This window comes from Protopterus annectens, chromosome 2.part2, assembly GCF_019279795.1.
Source record: "Protopterus annectens isolate FY-2018-M chromosome 2.part2, PAN1.0, whole genome shotgun sequence".
NCBI lineage: Eukaryota > Metazoa > Chordata > Ceratodontiformes > Protopteridae > Protopterus > Protopterus annectens.
The window spans coordinates 880,804,401-880,819,644 of record NC_056730.1 but is presented as its reverse complement, the minus strand read 5'-3'; the positions used below and the strand labels follow the sequence as shown (position 1 = coordinate 880,819,644).

The 15,244-nt window shown below is 42.8% G+C and overlaps 1 protein-coding gene across 1 annotated transcript in view; it reads left to right on the top strand.

Moving 5' to 3' along the window:
* The window catches only part of EPB41L4A (erythrocyte membrane protein band 4.1 like 4A), a 2,214,504-nt gene that overhangs the window by 1,869,457 nt on the left and 329,803 nt on the right, over positions 1 to 15,244 (top strand). The window contains exon 17 of the mRNA XM_044064468.1: positions 4,424 to 4,543. Within this exon, the coding sequence (XP_043920403.1) occupies positions 4,424 to 4,543 (120 nt within the window). The remainder of the gene's footprint in view (positions 1 to 4,423; positions 4,544 to 15,244) is intronic.

Below are 15,244 nucleotides of genomic sequence, written 5' to 3'. Positions count from 1 at the left end.
CTCAGCAAATTCTGCATCAGGAATCCTCACAGCAGTGCCTGGAAAGTGGATGCCCTATCTTTTCAGTGTGTAAATCTCTCAATCTATGCCTTTCTCCCTCTGCCCCTTCTCTCAAGAGTATTGCTCAAGATAAAACAAGACAGACCAAGGACAATTCTGATTGCCCTGGACTGGCCATGCCAGCAGTGGTACCCGCTCCTGCACAGCCTGACATCGGTGCCACTCTGGCACCTACACCAGAACCCAACCCTGCTCTCTCAGCAGGAGGGACAGATTTTGCATCCACAACTGCAAACTCTAAATCTTGCAGCCTGGCTTATTCCTTGAATTCTCCCCCAGCAACCCTAAGTAAGCAGGTGCTGGACATCATTCTTGAAGCCAGAAGACCTAGTACAAGAACATCCTATGCTGATAAGTGGAAAAGGTTCTGCTTATGGATTCAGTCTAAAGGAGAGGACACTACACTACCCTCCCTGCCTCTAATCCTGAATTACTTAGCAGATCTACTCCACGAAGGCCTGTCCTTCTCCTCCATTAAGATACATGCTTCAGCCATTTCTGCTCATTACAACACTGAGCCACCTCTCTTCTCGCACCCTCTTATCAAACAGTTCCTGAGAGGGGCAAACAACTTAAGGCTGCCAAGGAGAGCACCCACCCCTGCCTGGGACCTTAACTTTGTTCTGGAAAAGCTCATGCTTCCCCTTTGAACCTGCTGCATCAGCAGAGTTAAAATTCCTCTCTTGGAAAACAGCCTTGCTTCTTGCCATCACCTCAGCTAGAAGAGTGTCTGAGTTACAAGCACTGATGGGTGTGGGACCCTTCATTATTTTCCATGCTGACAGGGTTTCCCTCAGGACTAACCCTTCCTTTATGCCTAAAGTGGTGTCCAGTGTGGCTCTCAACCAATCCATCCATCTGCCAACCTTCTTCCCTAATCCTCAAAATAAAGGGGAACGGATCCTGCACTCCTTGGACGTGCACAGCAGCTCAGATTTTACCTTGATAGGATTAAGCCCTTCAGAAAATCTGACCAGTTACTAGTCAGCTTTGCAACAGGGGCAGAGGGCAAGGCCATTTCAAAACAAACTATATCAACAAATGGATAGCACATTGTATCCATTTTTGTTATAAGCACCATGGGAAACCAACCCCTCAGGGGGTCAGAATACATTCCACTAGGGCAACATCTACCTCTACAGCATTTCTCAGGGGAGTCCCTACCAGGGACATCCTAGAAGCTGCTACCTGGAGTTCTGTACACACCTTCACCAAGCATTAGTAACTGCCTATCTTTTCCAAATCCAGGGCAGGTTTTGCTGCAGCAGTCCTGCAAGGCATACTAGCCAGCCCTAACTCTTCTTGACTACCTCCATCCTTCTTCAGCTTTGGGAATCCACCCAAGTGTGATGACTGCAACAGTGAAACACAAAAAACATAGTACAGTTGTATACACCTACCTTAAATGTAGATGTTCGAGTGTATTCACTGTTGCAGTCATGATTTCCCTCCCTCCAGCCCCCTGGTTTTCTCTCTCTCTCCTCTCTATGGCTATTACTCACCCCTTCTGGGGTATTGGTATTTACTTTTTTTACTGGTGGTGTTTCCCCACCATAACTTAGCTCCCTATTTGGGGGGCTCCTGGCATTTGGGGCAAGAAAAACTGATGTAATGGTGTCGGCTGCCTGTTTTTATACCCCTGATGACCTGATGTCAGCCCTGGAGCGACAGCATCTGACGCAGAAATACTAAGTCTCTGGTATTCGGGCCGACTGAGGGCTACCTACAGGCAGATAACCCGTGTGATGACTGCAACAGTGAATACACTCAAACATCTACATTTATGGTAAGTGTACACAACTGTACTTTGTAGTTTATGCAGGCTCTGAGTCTTATCAGAAAAGATGAATACCCAGAAATTTCCTGTGTATTTTAGTATCACTCAAGAACTAAATGAACCAATAAAAAAGTGAAATGTGCAGCCTAGATAATTTAGGTATCTATCTCCCACACAGAACAAAAACACCAGACCAAGCAGACATCTTAAAACAGAAAACAAAATGGAGCAGGCAAAACAGAAAGCATTTCTATCAGTTTAAGCAACTCACAGACAAAAATATAGGGTTACTTTCCTCACCCAGCAGGGTGTCACCAACAGTGCTTATAGTTTAGGCATCTCTTTACTGAGGATGTGCAGCAGATACTAATTGAGGCAAGAAAATTGCTACTGATTTTGCAATATTTGTGTGAGTTACTAATAGCCTTTCTTGCTCTTCTGTCAAGGTTCATTTATCGGCCATTTCAGCATGTCATTCCACAGAACTTCCTCTTTCAGTACATTCTCAATGTCAAAAATAATTTTTGAGAAGGGTTTTGCATAAGATCCCTCAAAGAAAACTAGTGTCCCCTCCTTGGGATCTTAATTTTGTGTTAGTGAAGCTAACGCTTGCTCCATTTAAACCAGCTAACCTGGATGACTTGAGGTTCATAACACAAAGCAGTTTTACTGATTACTCTGTCTTCTGCCAGAAGGGTATCTGAGTTGCAAGTTCTTATGGTGAGCTAACCCTATCTCATTTCCACGTTTACTTTATGCCAAACTATCCGTCTCCCCATTTTCATTCCTGAACCTAAAAATAGAAAGAAGTGATACTCGATACTCTGGATGTGCACAGACAGTTCAGGCACTGTTTTGACAGAACTAAATCTTTCAGATCTTTAGATCAGTTGTTCATTTCTTGCAAAGGTAAGAAAAAGTAACAACCTGTGTCAAAACAGACCTTTTCCAAAGGTTGTCTAAGGCTGTTATCTTTTGTTGTACTCACCACAACAAAACTATTCCTGCCAGGGCCTTAGCTTCGCCTACAGCTTTTTGGAAAGGGTTGTGTTCCAGATATATACTAGAAGCAGTAGCTTGGTCCTCTGTACATACATTTACAAGGCATTACAAGCTAGATTCTTTCCCTAGGTCTAGATTAAGCTTTGCTAGGGCCATTCTCCAGAGGCTCCTGGACCATTCCCCTTCCACTCCCAAATGTAGGGTAATCTACCAATATATAGGTAAGGCAACTAAATCAGTGATCAATATGATAAACAAAGTACATTTCCCATAACAATAGATATTCAAGTGATTGCTACTGCAGTAGCCACTCCCTCCCTCTGCCCCACCCCTTTTGTTGGTGTGTTGTTTATGCCAGGTTGTAGACATTTATTTATTTTTTTTGTTGTTGCTGTTCCTAGCATTGGCCTTTCAGGGCTCAGCCTCCCTCTCTCTGTTGGTATGAAAGCTCTGAAGGGCTTGATGCCCAAACCTGTTTTGTAGACAGCCCAGCTTGGGAAGCTTTGGAACCTGGCCAGCTATAATGTCCTTGGCAGGATATAACCCATATAGCTAATACTATTGCAGCAGTGAACATTCAAACATAGACTATTATGGTAAGTTTACTTACATAACTGCACTTTACTTGAGTGCTGTAGGGGCAGCCAGGGGAGGAATGAATTGAGATTGCATGGGTATGGACTTTGTCTTCTAATAGCTAAAGGTAATGGGTTTAGAAGTTCTCTGGCAGCATCGCTGGTGAAGAAATAGGAATTACAATAGTCAGATAAGCTGCGTAGAAAGGTAGATGTTCATGGCACACATGGACTTACTTCTTACATTTCTGTTGCTCTAATTTTGCTGCATTAAGGTGAGGGAAAGCTATGAGGCAGAGTAAAAACAGAGCAACATTTAACTCACAGTATGATGGTGTAGGAAATGTACTGTCTGGGTCCCACACTTCATGGAAGGAATGGATGGGCAGGTTCCTCTGACCCTTTTTCTTTTTTAATTATTATGCACACCCTCCATCTCATTTTTGAAGCTTCTGTTGAAGTTAATGGACAGACAGATTTTATGTCTTTTTAAAGCGGAATCTGCTCATCTGAATCTTGCTCTAACCACCTTGCTTCTCAGCAATTTATCATATTTACAACTAAGTTGATCATATTCCTCAACTGCACTAAATTGTTGTACCTCCTTCCTTTTCATTCTTTGCTATAGTTTTTCAGCCCTTCATTTTCCGTAACGTTTTATTGCACATGATGTCTCTATAGTACTCTTGAATCCTTCATCAATCAGTGTGAGTTGTTAATTTCCATTGCCACATTAATTCTGTTAAATTTATGCAAGTCTGTGCATAATTATCAGTCAAGGATGCCTCTGTAAAATAGACTTTAATGACTTATAGTCCATGCCTAGTGAATTATCTTTAAACAGTAAATAAGCGGGTAAGCAGTGCAATGCAAAAAATAATCAGGGAAATCAAATTAAAGATATATTTATTTTTTTAAATGCCTGAAGCATGCAGCAGCTGTGTCTGAAACATGGAACAGATAGTATCATGTATTTATTGTGACGTTTGTTTTGCTTCATGCTTTTTAGGATACGTCATGACAATGAGATGGTTGATTCAGCTCCTCAGTGGGAAGCAGTATTACGAAGACAGAAAGAAAAGAACCAATCTGATCCCAACTACAGACGCTCCAGCCACAGATCTCGATCGTACGTTCTTAATGTTTTGCATTGTTTTATATCAGATGATACTTAACCTTTGTAAAATTGGTATTATGTACTGTGCTTATTGTCAAGCCTGAACATAGATATTTCCTTTGACTTTTCAGGTAAGCAGTATCCAGTCAGGCAGGAGAGAAAAGCATTCAGGTTGATCTGGATCTCTCCTAACATAATATATCCAAGCTATAGAGCGTGGCAGGGTGGAGGACAATATAGGCAGTGCTAAAATGTGCAGTGGGTATGCTTAATGTTTATCAGAAAACAAAAAAGGATGCAATACTAAGATACATTAACAAATGTTTTTTAGGAAAAAGGGGAGACACTGTACGACCCTAATACCTCTCAGCCTCTTACTGCAAGAAATCTGGACAAAGCCTAAAGTAATAGAGGAAGGGCCAAAAATAGTGGCAGATTTTAAATATTGCTTTTTTAAACTTTAAAAGTTGCTAGACTAACATGATTTGTATTAGCAACCATTTTCTGAGGATATGAAGTTTGAAACTCAAATATATTGCATTATTTAGTGATTTCAGTCTTCAGTGATTTGCCAGAAAACCACTAATTTTATGAAGAATAGACCAGAAATATGAGGGAAAAATCTGGGCACTGAAAATTCAGACAGTTGAGAGGTATGTACCACTGCAGGAGTTGTTTTAGGAGACCACAGATAAATGATGGAAGTTAAAATACTGGCATCAGGTAAGAGACATCCAGAAAAAGAAACCAGAGGAAATGCTGTTAAAACCTCTAGCTGCCTTTCACTACACTACTAATAATGGATAGGGTTTACTCAAATGCCTGAATACAACGACACACATGTTCTTGGAAGAATGGAGTCAGAGAGCAGGCAGACAAATATAGGCTTATAAGTTTGCCCTCAGTAGTAAAGAAACTGGACTCATAATTAAAGATAAAGATGGCTGTTACATTTATGTAGCTTAGTGGAACAAAAAAGGGGTAGAGTAACACTCGTTGTAGTCCTGTCTGTTGAATCCTATAGAGTGTGACAGAGCACTTGGTGGATATAACTTGTGAAAGGATGTTATGTGCATCCTGCCTTGGTCTGAGTAAGAGCTTTTTCTGTCAGCCCCTTGCCTCTAGGATTGTTTGTGCTGTTATGAGAAGACCATATGGAAATCAAGTAAACTGAGAAATTACTTTCAAACAGAATTTTAGATCAAGACAAATACTTTTTCAGCATGACTTTCAAATAGAATTTTAGACTGTTGCTAATTTTTCTTTGGCAGGGTGGTGAATCTTTGGAGCATTTTCAGAAAAATGTTAAATTGGAGTTGTTAAAATAATTCAGGAGTTCAGGAGTATGCTTGCTATAGAAAAGCTTACCTGAAGGTACTCTTGACTTTAAACAGAAGAACAGGCAGTCTAGATGATTTTAATGCTGATTGTTTACTAGTTAATTTGCTGCCATGAAGTAACAAACACAAAACCATGCAACGTCTTGCTAAAGCTGAGTTATGACTACAAGTTCTACTTCAAAAACATAAGAAAATCAGATACTTGTATTATGCGAGATTTGGTTTAGGTCAAAAGTGCAGCAAGAAGTAGAATACAAGATTTTAAAAGTATTTGATACTTAAAGAAGTTAGTTTGCCTGGATGTAACTGTCTGAAAGCATTATATGATGGGTTTGCATTGCCTGAAGGCTGACATATTCGAAGCTTCCTTGGAAGCATGTCTTTCATCAGGTCATACCCATGAAGCTATCGCAAGTGTGTGGCAAGAACAACATAAAGACTTCCTGATGCAGTCTGTTAGTTGTTGTTGATATGATATCTTGACATCAGGGCCATGTGGAGGTTTTAGCTCAGTAGTCTTCCTTTAGGTAAAATAACTAAAATACAGTGGGAAATAACCCACAAATCCCTCAGGATTCTGTGTGTGTGTGTGTGTGTGTGTGTGTGTGTGTGTGTGTGTGTGTGTGTGTGTGTGTGTGTGTGTGTGTGTGTGAAGGAGCTGTTCAAGGGCATTATAGTAAGGTCTGTACATTTCTAAACTGCTCAAGTCTTAAAAATAAATTGTAGCAATAAAATTTTTGCACTGCAGTAGAGCATTGAGTAGAAATGTGTAGAATACAGACAGGATAGTGAACAGCATTGGTTACATTCCAAAAATAAAGGTGTTTTTATGTTGAGCATGCTCAGATTTACCACAAAGTGTGTGTATATGTCTCTCTCTTCTGGTCTGGCATCCTATTCAAGACTGTTTTTATGACTTCTGCCCATTTGGTTGCGTGAAGACATTACTTATACAAACCAGAAGTTAGCAAGTCAGGGTCAGAGCAAGTAACTTTATACACAGAATAGAAAAACAAACAGCACTATGTGTAAGAATTCCAGAGTTTTATTTTAAGATTTTTCAGTCCCAGGCTTCATTAAGGTGAAATGCAACCATTTTTTTGTAATCCTTTAACAGTGAAATTAATTAAAGCAATCCATTGATCACAGGAGTTTAAATTTGTACATACTTATGTAATGCAACTGAAGGAATTCGTATTCACACAGTAGACTATAGTAGTATAAACATTTCTGATATTAAATATTTTTCTTAATTTGAAGAGAATATTTCAAATGGATGTTAATTTTACTTATCACCAGTAGATGGCAACATCATACCATCACCCTGTGCTTTTATACTTCAAATAGAATTTTAATTCAAACGCATCAAGGCCAAGAATTTCTAAATTACTAAGCTTGTTTTTCCAAGAAATCTATGCTTTCGTAGTTTCATTATCAAAGTCTCCTTATTTTCTTGGAAACACACTGTCAGACCATATGAAACTAACTTGCATCGGTTCCTTTTCTATCAGACATTCCTGCAAGGCATAGCTTTCAACCTCTTAGCACAAAAAAATTGACAAAATCAAAAATAATGGGGGAACAAAGACCCAAAAATAGGAACTAATTTTAAATATTACTTTTATAAATGTAGACAGTTGCTAGAATAAAAAGTCTTTTGTTACCAAGCATTTTATGAAGGCTATGAATTCTCAAATGCCTCATTATTTAGTAAATTCAGTTCTCTCTGATTTGCTACAAAAATCTGGAAAACCACAAATTTTACAAGGAAAAGACCAAATATATGAGGCAAAAATCTGGACATTCTGTGAAAATCTGGACAGTTGAGAGGTATGCTGCAAGGCATTTATGTATATGTCACTATTACCATCAGTTAGGTGTTCTTTTATTTCTACTTTAAACTGTTTTCCCATATAAAATGTAATGCTCGTGTACACTACATGTATGTAATTCTGAAAAATTGTGAAACATGAATAAATTTCTATTTTAGATTGTTAGCATGTATTTATTACTTAAAATGTCTTTATAAACTTTTGTTTGTTTGTACTTGTTAACTGTGACAGAGCACTAACCCATGTGAGCCTTTTTCAGACCTAGTGTCTGGTTAAGTGACTTGTCCAGAGTCACACAGTAGACAAATGGAGGCTGAAGAAACCAACACTGGACTACAAGATGAACCTAAGAAATAGCTCATAGCTTTCATCCTCTGCACAGAATGCTATGATCTGAAGTAGTTAACTTCATTTTATCTGCAACCTGTGGGTATCCGTATCGGATCCGAGCCGGCAACTTTTTTTCTAGCATCTGCTCCAAGCTCCTCTCCCTACCCATAATGCACTACAATCTCCTACCTTCCCTCAGATCTCGTTTGCTGCGCCAGTAGTGTGCATCGTGGTCTCCTTTGCTCTGAGCTCAGGGACAGTAAGTTTTATTATTACTTAGTCTCTTTCTGTGTCTGAGTTGATTATTTCCCTTCCTCCCCTTTAGTATATCGCTTGTTCGTTGGTTAGTCAAAAAAAAAAAAAAGTTTTTATTAAACTCGGTAGAGTAGTTGTTAGGCCTGCCCTTCCCCTACCTGTGTTTGTGTGTGGTGTTTTTAGTAGGTAGTGTTTTTTTGGTGCAGGACCATGTCTTGATCAGCCAAAATCTGTGTTCAAGAAATGCATAGAGTGTGGCCATCAGCTCTCCCTGGCTGATGGTCACACTCTGTGTGTTATTTGCTTGGGAGTAGCACATTTGTCCACACAATGTGCTATCTGCACCGGGTTTAATCCTAGGGCCCTCAGAGATCGGAAGGCCAAATTAGTAGCTAAAGGCCTTCTCCCCGTATCCATGCTGGAATCTGCCACGGCCTTGGTACCTAGTGCTCAACCTTCCACCCAGACAGGGAATCAAACTCCATCTTCTTCTGGTGCTGGGTCAAGTAAAGACAAATCTACAGTCAGCGTGGCTGACAGGAAAAGGACAGAGAAAGGCGCAAAGAGGATAGGGACAAGAGAAAGGACAAACCTCACAAGAGATCCCCGGACAGGGAGCTCTTTCTTAGTCCCCCTTCTAAGGCCATGAGGCCAGTTTCTCCATGGCTCCGACCTCCTCATTTCTCACCGGAGCCGTTGGAACATTCAGATCCAAGGCCTTCCTCCCCGTCATTGTGCAGACCAGCCAGATCCGAGTCAGTGGCCTCTTCGCGATCGACTCGGAGCTTATCAGACTTGGACATGGACAGGATGATGTGGAGATTCATTCAGACCCAAATACAGATGGGAGTCTTGCCAGGCCCCTCTCCCTCTGGAGGGGGAACCTCCATGCCCTGTTTCCACCCCATCTCTCCTTCCTTTATCCGTGCTTCACCTTCGGGGCTTTTGGATCCGAGGTTTTTCGGAGCTGGTAGCTCGGCACCGACGGTTCCTCCAACCTCAACTTCGGCTGTTACCTTGTGTTCCTCGGATCCGACTAGTTCGGATCCAGGTGACTCTCAGGACCGCGGACAGGGAGTCGGACCCGAGGGAACAGATTCTTCGGCTCCACCCTTTTCGGATCCAACCCGTTTCCACGGACCTCAGGCTACCCTTGATTTGGCTCAGGTCCTTGCTTCGGATCCAGGGAGGATGTCTTCCTTGCTGGGTGCCAAGGAGGTCTGCTCTCCTCCGGCCTTCAAAGTGGTTGAGAGGGTTCTCTCCCAGGGATTGAGACTCCAGCCCATCCCCTCGGATTCCACCCAGACACCCCTGGATTTGGCGACGGCTCCCTTCATCCTGTCTCAGGGACAGCCCGTGCCAGGGGATCCCCAGGTTATTTTCCCTGAGGAACCCCCTGTGGCTCATGAATCCTCTTCTGAGAGTCCCACTGAAGAGGGTCACCGTAAGTGCAAGTGCAAAAGGAGGCACTTGGACTCCCCCCCCCCCCCCCGAGTCCCTCAATACAGACACTGACTTAGATGAAGGAGAAGGTTCCCCAGGTCACTTCCTGAAGACGTCTCCTTTGGAGAAATCATGGAGATCCTCTGCCAGAGGAGAGGTTGGTCAGCCCCAAAACCTTCTGGGGATGAGTCAGTGTTCCTGGAGGCCTTTGGCATGGGCCCATCTACTACCTGGGTGTCCCTGCCAGCGGACCCCTTGGTGGACTTTATCACCACGTGGGCATGGAAGGAGCCTGACACCATAGTGCCCATCCCCAAAAGCCCTGACAATATTTTATCTCCCCCTTCCGACAGACAACCTTGGTCAAAAGGAGCCCCAGTTGACGCTACGTTGGTCGCAGCAGCCACCAAGAAGGAACTAGCACAGGAGAGTTCCTCAGTCCACCCTCCAGACAAGGACTCCAGGTCGGTGGATAGGTTTGGGAAGTGCGTCTATTCCTCAGTGACTTTTTCAATCTGTGTGCTGAACTATTTGGCACATGTGATCCGGCTTCAGTGAGACCTTGCATCGGAATTCACGGAGTCGCCCCCAGAGTCTTTATCGCCGCAGGACAAACAGTTGTTCTCTGTGAAAATGTCTACTCTGAAGTCAGTCTCAAGCACGACTATGCGGCTCCTTTCCCATGCCAGGGAAGGAGCAGCTAAGGCGGCTGGGACAGGCATAGCCATGAGGTGTCATGCCTGGCTCAGGTTGTGTCAGTTCGCGGACCCTTTCAAGGCATTTATTAACGCTCCCTATGACGGTTCTTCCCTTTTCGGCAAGAACAGTACGTGACACACTTGTCCAGAGTGAAAAGGATGGGAAGACTTTGTCTGCTGTCGAGATCCGCTTCTCTAACCCTCAGCAGTCCTTCTCTAGGAATCAGAGAGGGCAGAAGAAGATGTGGTTCCGAAAATCTCAGTTTTCCCAGGATTCTCAGGACAACTATTCCCCCAGAGGCAGAGGGGACAGGATCGACACCGACCCAGAGGTAGAGGGGGTCCCAGGAATTTTGGGTCTAGGGAACCTTTTTTTGATAGACCCAGTCAGCAGCCCTGAAAGATTGCCCGGCTGTCCTACTCTGGAGGCAGTTGGGGGAAGATTGTCATTACACCCAGCGGCATGGGAGTCCATTACAACAGATCGCTGGGTGTTACAGATTATATCCAGAGGTTACACTATCCCATTTGTTGCTCCTCCAAATATTCCAAAACACCTCCTGGATGTTCCACCTGCTCACAGGGAGGCCGCAGCTCTAGAAGTTTCAAAGCTGCTTCTCAAACGAGCCATCGAGGTTCCCCCCGATCAGTCCGGATCAGGCGTCTATTCAAGGTTCTTTTTAGTGCCAAAAAGGACAGGGGACCTCAGGCCCATTCTAGACCTGTCAACATTGAATCTGTCTGTAGCCAAACAGAAATTCTGGATGGTCACCCTACAGTCCATTCTACCTTATCTCCGAGAGTGCGACTGGATGTGCTTGTTAGACCTCCAGGATGCTTACTACCACATCAAGATCCACAGAAGCTCCAGGAGGTTTCTGCGCTTCTGGCTGGGAGCCAGTCATTTTCAGTTTAGAGCGCTACCCTTCGGTCTCACCACAGCCCCCAGGATGTTTACCAAGGTAATGGCAGTTGTAGCGGCTCACCTGAGGCTTCAGGGTATTCAGGTGTTTCCTTACCTGGATGACTGGCTCTTCACTGCGCCCAACAAGCATCACCTTTGTCTTGCCCAAGATTATTTCATTCGGTTGGCAGATCTACTGGGAATTACAGTCAGTGTTCAGAAATTCCAATTGCAACCAGTACAAGTTCTAGACTTCACTGGGGCACAGCTAGACACTTTGCAGATGAAGTTATTCTTAACTCCAGACAGAATCTTACACCTCAGGTGCCACATAGCTCAGATAGCAAACTGCAAGTCTCCAAAGGCGAGCGAGGTTCTCCAGGCACTGGGCTCCATGGCTGCCTCCATATCAATTCTTCCTTGTGCGCACCTTCATATGCGGGTTCTTCAATGGACTCTGGCTGTTCAGTGGTCTTAGCTAGACCTGCCCATGGAATTTCCGATCAGGATCAGTCACGTCTGCAGGACGTCCCTTCTTTGGTGGTTAAATTCACCAGAGATATTAGAAGGACGCCCCTTTGCGTCATCTCCAGTCCAAGCCACAGTGACCACGGACGCCTCCCAATTCGGGTGGGGGGGACACTGTTTGGGAAGGACAGTCCAAGGCATGTGGTCCCAGTCAGAGACCAAGTTGCACATAAATGTTCTAGAGATGAGGGCAGTGCTTTTAGCGTTGGAAGCCTCCCACACTGTCCTTCCTCTCGGATTGATTGCAATTCACTCAGACAACATGTCGGTTGTCTGGTATATTAACAAGTGGGGGGGAACCAGATCCTACCTCCTATGTCGCGAGGCCATGAGAGTGTGGGAATGGGCGATCTCCACCGGTCAGTTTCTGATAGCAACGCACATCCCGGGGCACTCCAACATTTTAGCGGACAGATTGAGTTGGGCTATTCTGATGCCGTATGAGTGGTCTCTGAAATGGTCAGTAGCGGAGGAGATCTTTCTTGCATGGGGTCAGCCTTGCTGCGATCTCTTCGAATCTCCTTCCAACGCAAAGTGCAGCGAGTTCTTCATTCTGATTCCCTCACCAGGAGAAGTCCCCAGAGATGCTCTAATCCATGCTTGCCCCCTCCCGGGCTTCTGTATGCTTATCCAACATTGCCACTCATTCCGAAGTTTCTTCAGAAAGCTTGCCGACTGCGGTGCAAAGTTATCCTCATTGTCCCGTTCTGGCTTCATCAGGTTTGGTTCCCATTCCTTTGGTCTCATCTTTTAGCTCCTCCGTGGGTTCTGGATCCCTGTCCAGATCTAATCTCCCATCCGTCGGGTGCGCGTCCACCCGAGCTGGGCAGCTTCAATCTGACAGCTTGGTTGCTCCAGTTCCGTTCATTGCCAGAACTCCCGGTAAAATCCATTTTGGTAATGTCTCTTAAAGATTCCACTAGGAAACTTTATCACAGTAAATGGAAGCGGTTTTCCATTTGGGCCTCACAGAGAAAACTAGATCCCTTTACAACCCCTGTTCCTGCGGTGTTGGATTTCTTGTCTGGCATTTTTCAGGAAGGAGCTAGCTCCTCCACAGTGAAAGTACAATTGGCAGCCATTTCTAATTTTCATGTTGGTGAAGACAACATTGCCTTAGCCTCCTCTAGGCTGTGTAAGGCTTTTCTTAAAGGCACTTTTCTGCTGCGTCCTCCTATCAAGGATTCAGTGCCTCCTTGGGACCTTACCTTTGTCTTACAGGCATTGGTGGCTCCTCCATTCGAACCTGCAGCTTCGGTAGATTTGAAATTTTTATCCTGGAAGACAGCTTTCCTAGTCGCCATTACATCTGCTAGGAGGGTTTCTGAGCTTCAAGCTCTGTCTGCCGTGCCTCCTTATTTGGTCTTCCATAAGGATAGGGTCTCTCTCCATACTAATCCTTCCTTCTTACCCAAAGTGGCATCTGAAGCAAACATAAACCAGTCCATTAATCTGCCTGTTTTCTTCCCTAACTTCCAAGACTGACTAGTTGTTTGTTTCCTTTTCCAAAGCTTTTCTGGGAAAAGCTATTTTTAAAGTTTCTTTGGCTGACCAGTTGTTTTCCTTTTCCAAAGCTTTTCTGGAAAAAGCTATTTTTAAAGTTTCTTTGGCCAGGTGGATCACTCTTTGCATTTCGCATGCCTGCAAAGTAAAAGGTTCATCTCCTCCTGGTATTGTTAAGGCTCACTCTACCAGGTCCATGGCGACTTCTGCTGCTTTTTGGTCTAGGGTTCCTTTGGACGACATTTGTGCAGCAGCAACCTGGGCCAATTCCCATACCTTCATTTCCCATTACAAATTAGTTCTGATTTCTAGGGGTAGAGTATCCTTTGGCTCTGCGGTGCTTAGAAATATCCTTCCATAAGGGCCTCCCAGGATTGGAGTAGCTGGGGACTCTGTCCCACAGGTTGCAGATAAAATGAAGTTAACTACTTCAGATAAAGAAGTTATGTACTCACCATTACGTTCCATCTGAGTAGTTATACTTCATTTTTCTGCAACCTTCCCTCCCTCCCTCCGGACCTTGTCCTGTTCTGACAGGTTTTTGATTCATTGGGCTGAGTTGCTTATGTAAATAGTTGCAGCAAACTCGATCTGAGGGAAGGTAGGAGATGATAGTGCATTATGGGTAGGGGAGGAGCTCAAGAGCTTGGAGTAGATGCTAGAAAAAAAGTTGCCGGCTTGGATCCGAATACCCACAGGTTGCAGAAAAATGAAGTATAACTACTCAGATGGAATGTTATGGTGAGTACATAACTTCTTTTTTACATGTAGTGCAGTGTTCATATGAGTAACAGCCTCTCACATTTATTTTATTTTATTTTATTTTTTATTTATTTTATTTAACATTTGTTAACCGGGAAAATCCGACTTGGAACAAAGCCAGTTTTCAGCGGAGGCCCGGGGATAAACGCTCCAGATGCATGTCTTTGTAATTTATCTTTATTTTTCTTCTGCCTATATTATGATAGTTAACTAATCATTTCTAAGTGCTACTATAAAATTTACACCTATGGTGTTTTAACACTGTCTATGAATAAGGTAATAAATACCAGGTTCTCTCACCACGAAAATGCAAGGTTTCAGTAACAGATCACAAACAGCTACTAAGGTTCAGTAGTATGTCCCAACAAAATCAGCAAAAACAGGCTAGTAAAGATTCGGCAATAGTCCAATAATAGTGCAAAAAATAAATTTATTGAGTGAGCGCTTTCGCGTAGCACCTACTACGCTTCATCAGACAATATAAAATCTTATAAAATTACTGCTTATATATCAAAAAAGGGCGCCAAAACTAATAATCATAATAATCATAATAAATTAATTGGGTAAAATACTTTCAATTAAACACAATTAGGTTGAATTCACATTCAGTTATATACAGGCTAAAGTAACATATTCAAGTTTATATAAACAGCAAGAAATGTCAACTGATTAATACTATAAATCTCATTCAAATTAGGTTTAATTCTCATTCAATTATATGTAGACTAAAATAACATATTTACTTTGTGTGAACGGCAGGAAATATCAACTGATTTTTACTATAAATCACATTCAAAAGATGCTATTAACTAGAATATTGTAACTGTTGTAAATGACTAAAATATATCATTATTAATAAAATATATGGATTAAAAACTTTCATTAGTTAATGAAACATTAAATAAAATAAATAAATAAATGGATGATGGGATGGAAAAAGATGGAAACCAGCCGATAAAGGTGGAGGGGTGGTTATATTAGATACTACTGATTATAACATGAACATGTCTATAATGCTTGAAGATGATGCTACCTATATTAAAGTGACGCCCCATGACATTTATAGAATAATCAGAAATGTGCACGATACACTTTATGATCTTCTTATGTGTGGACAA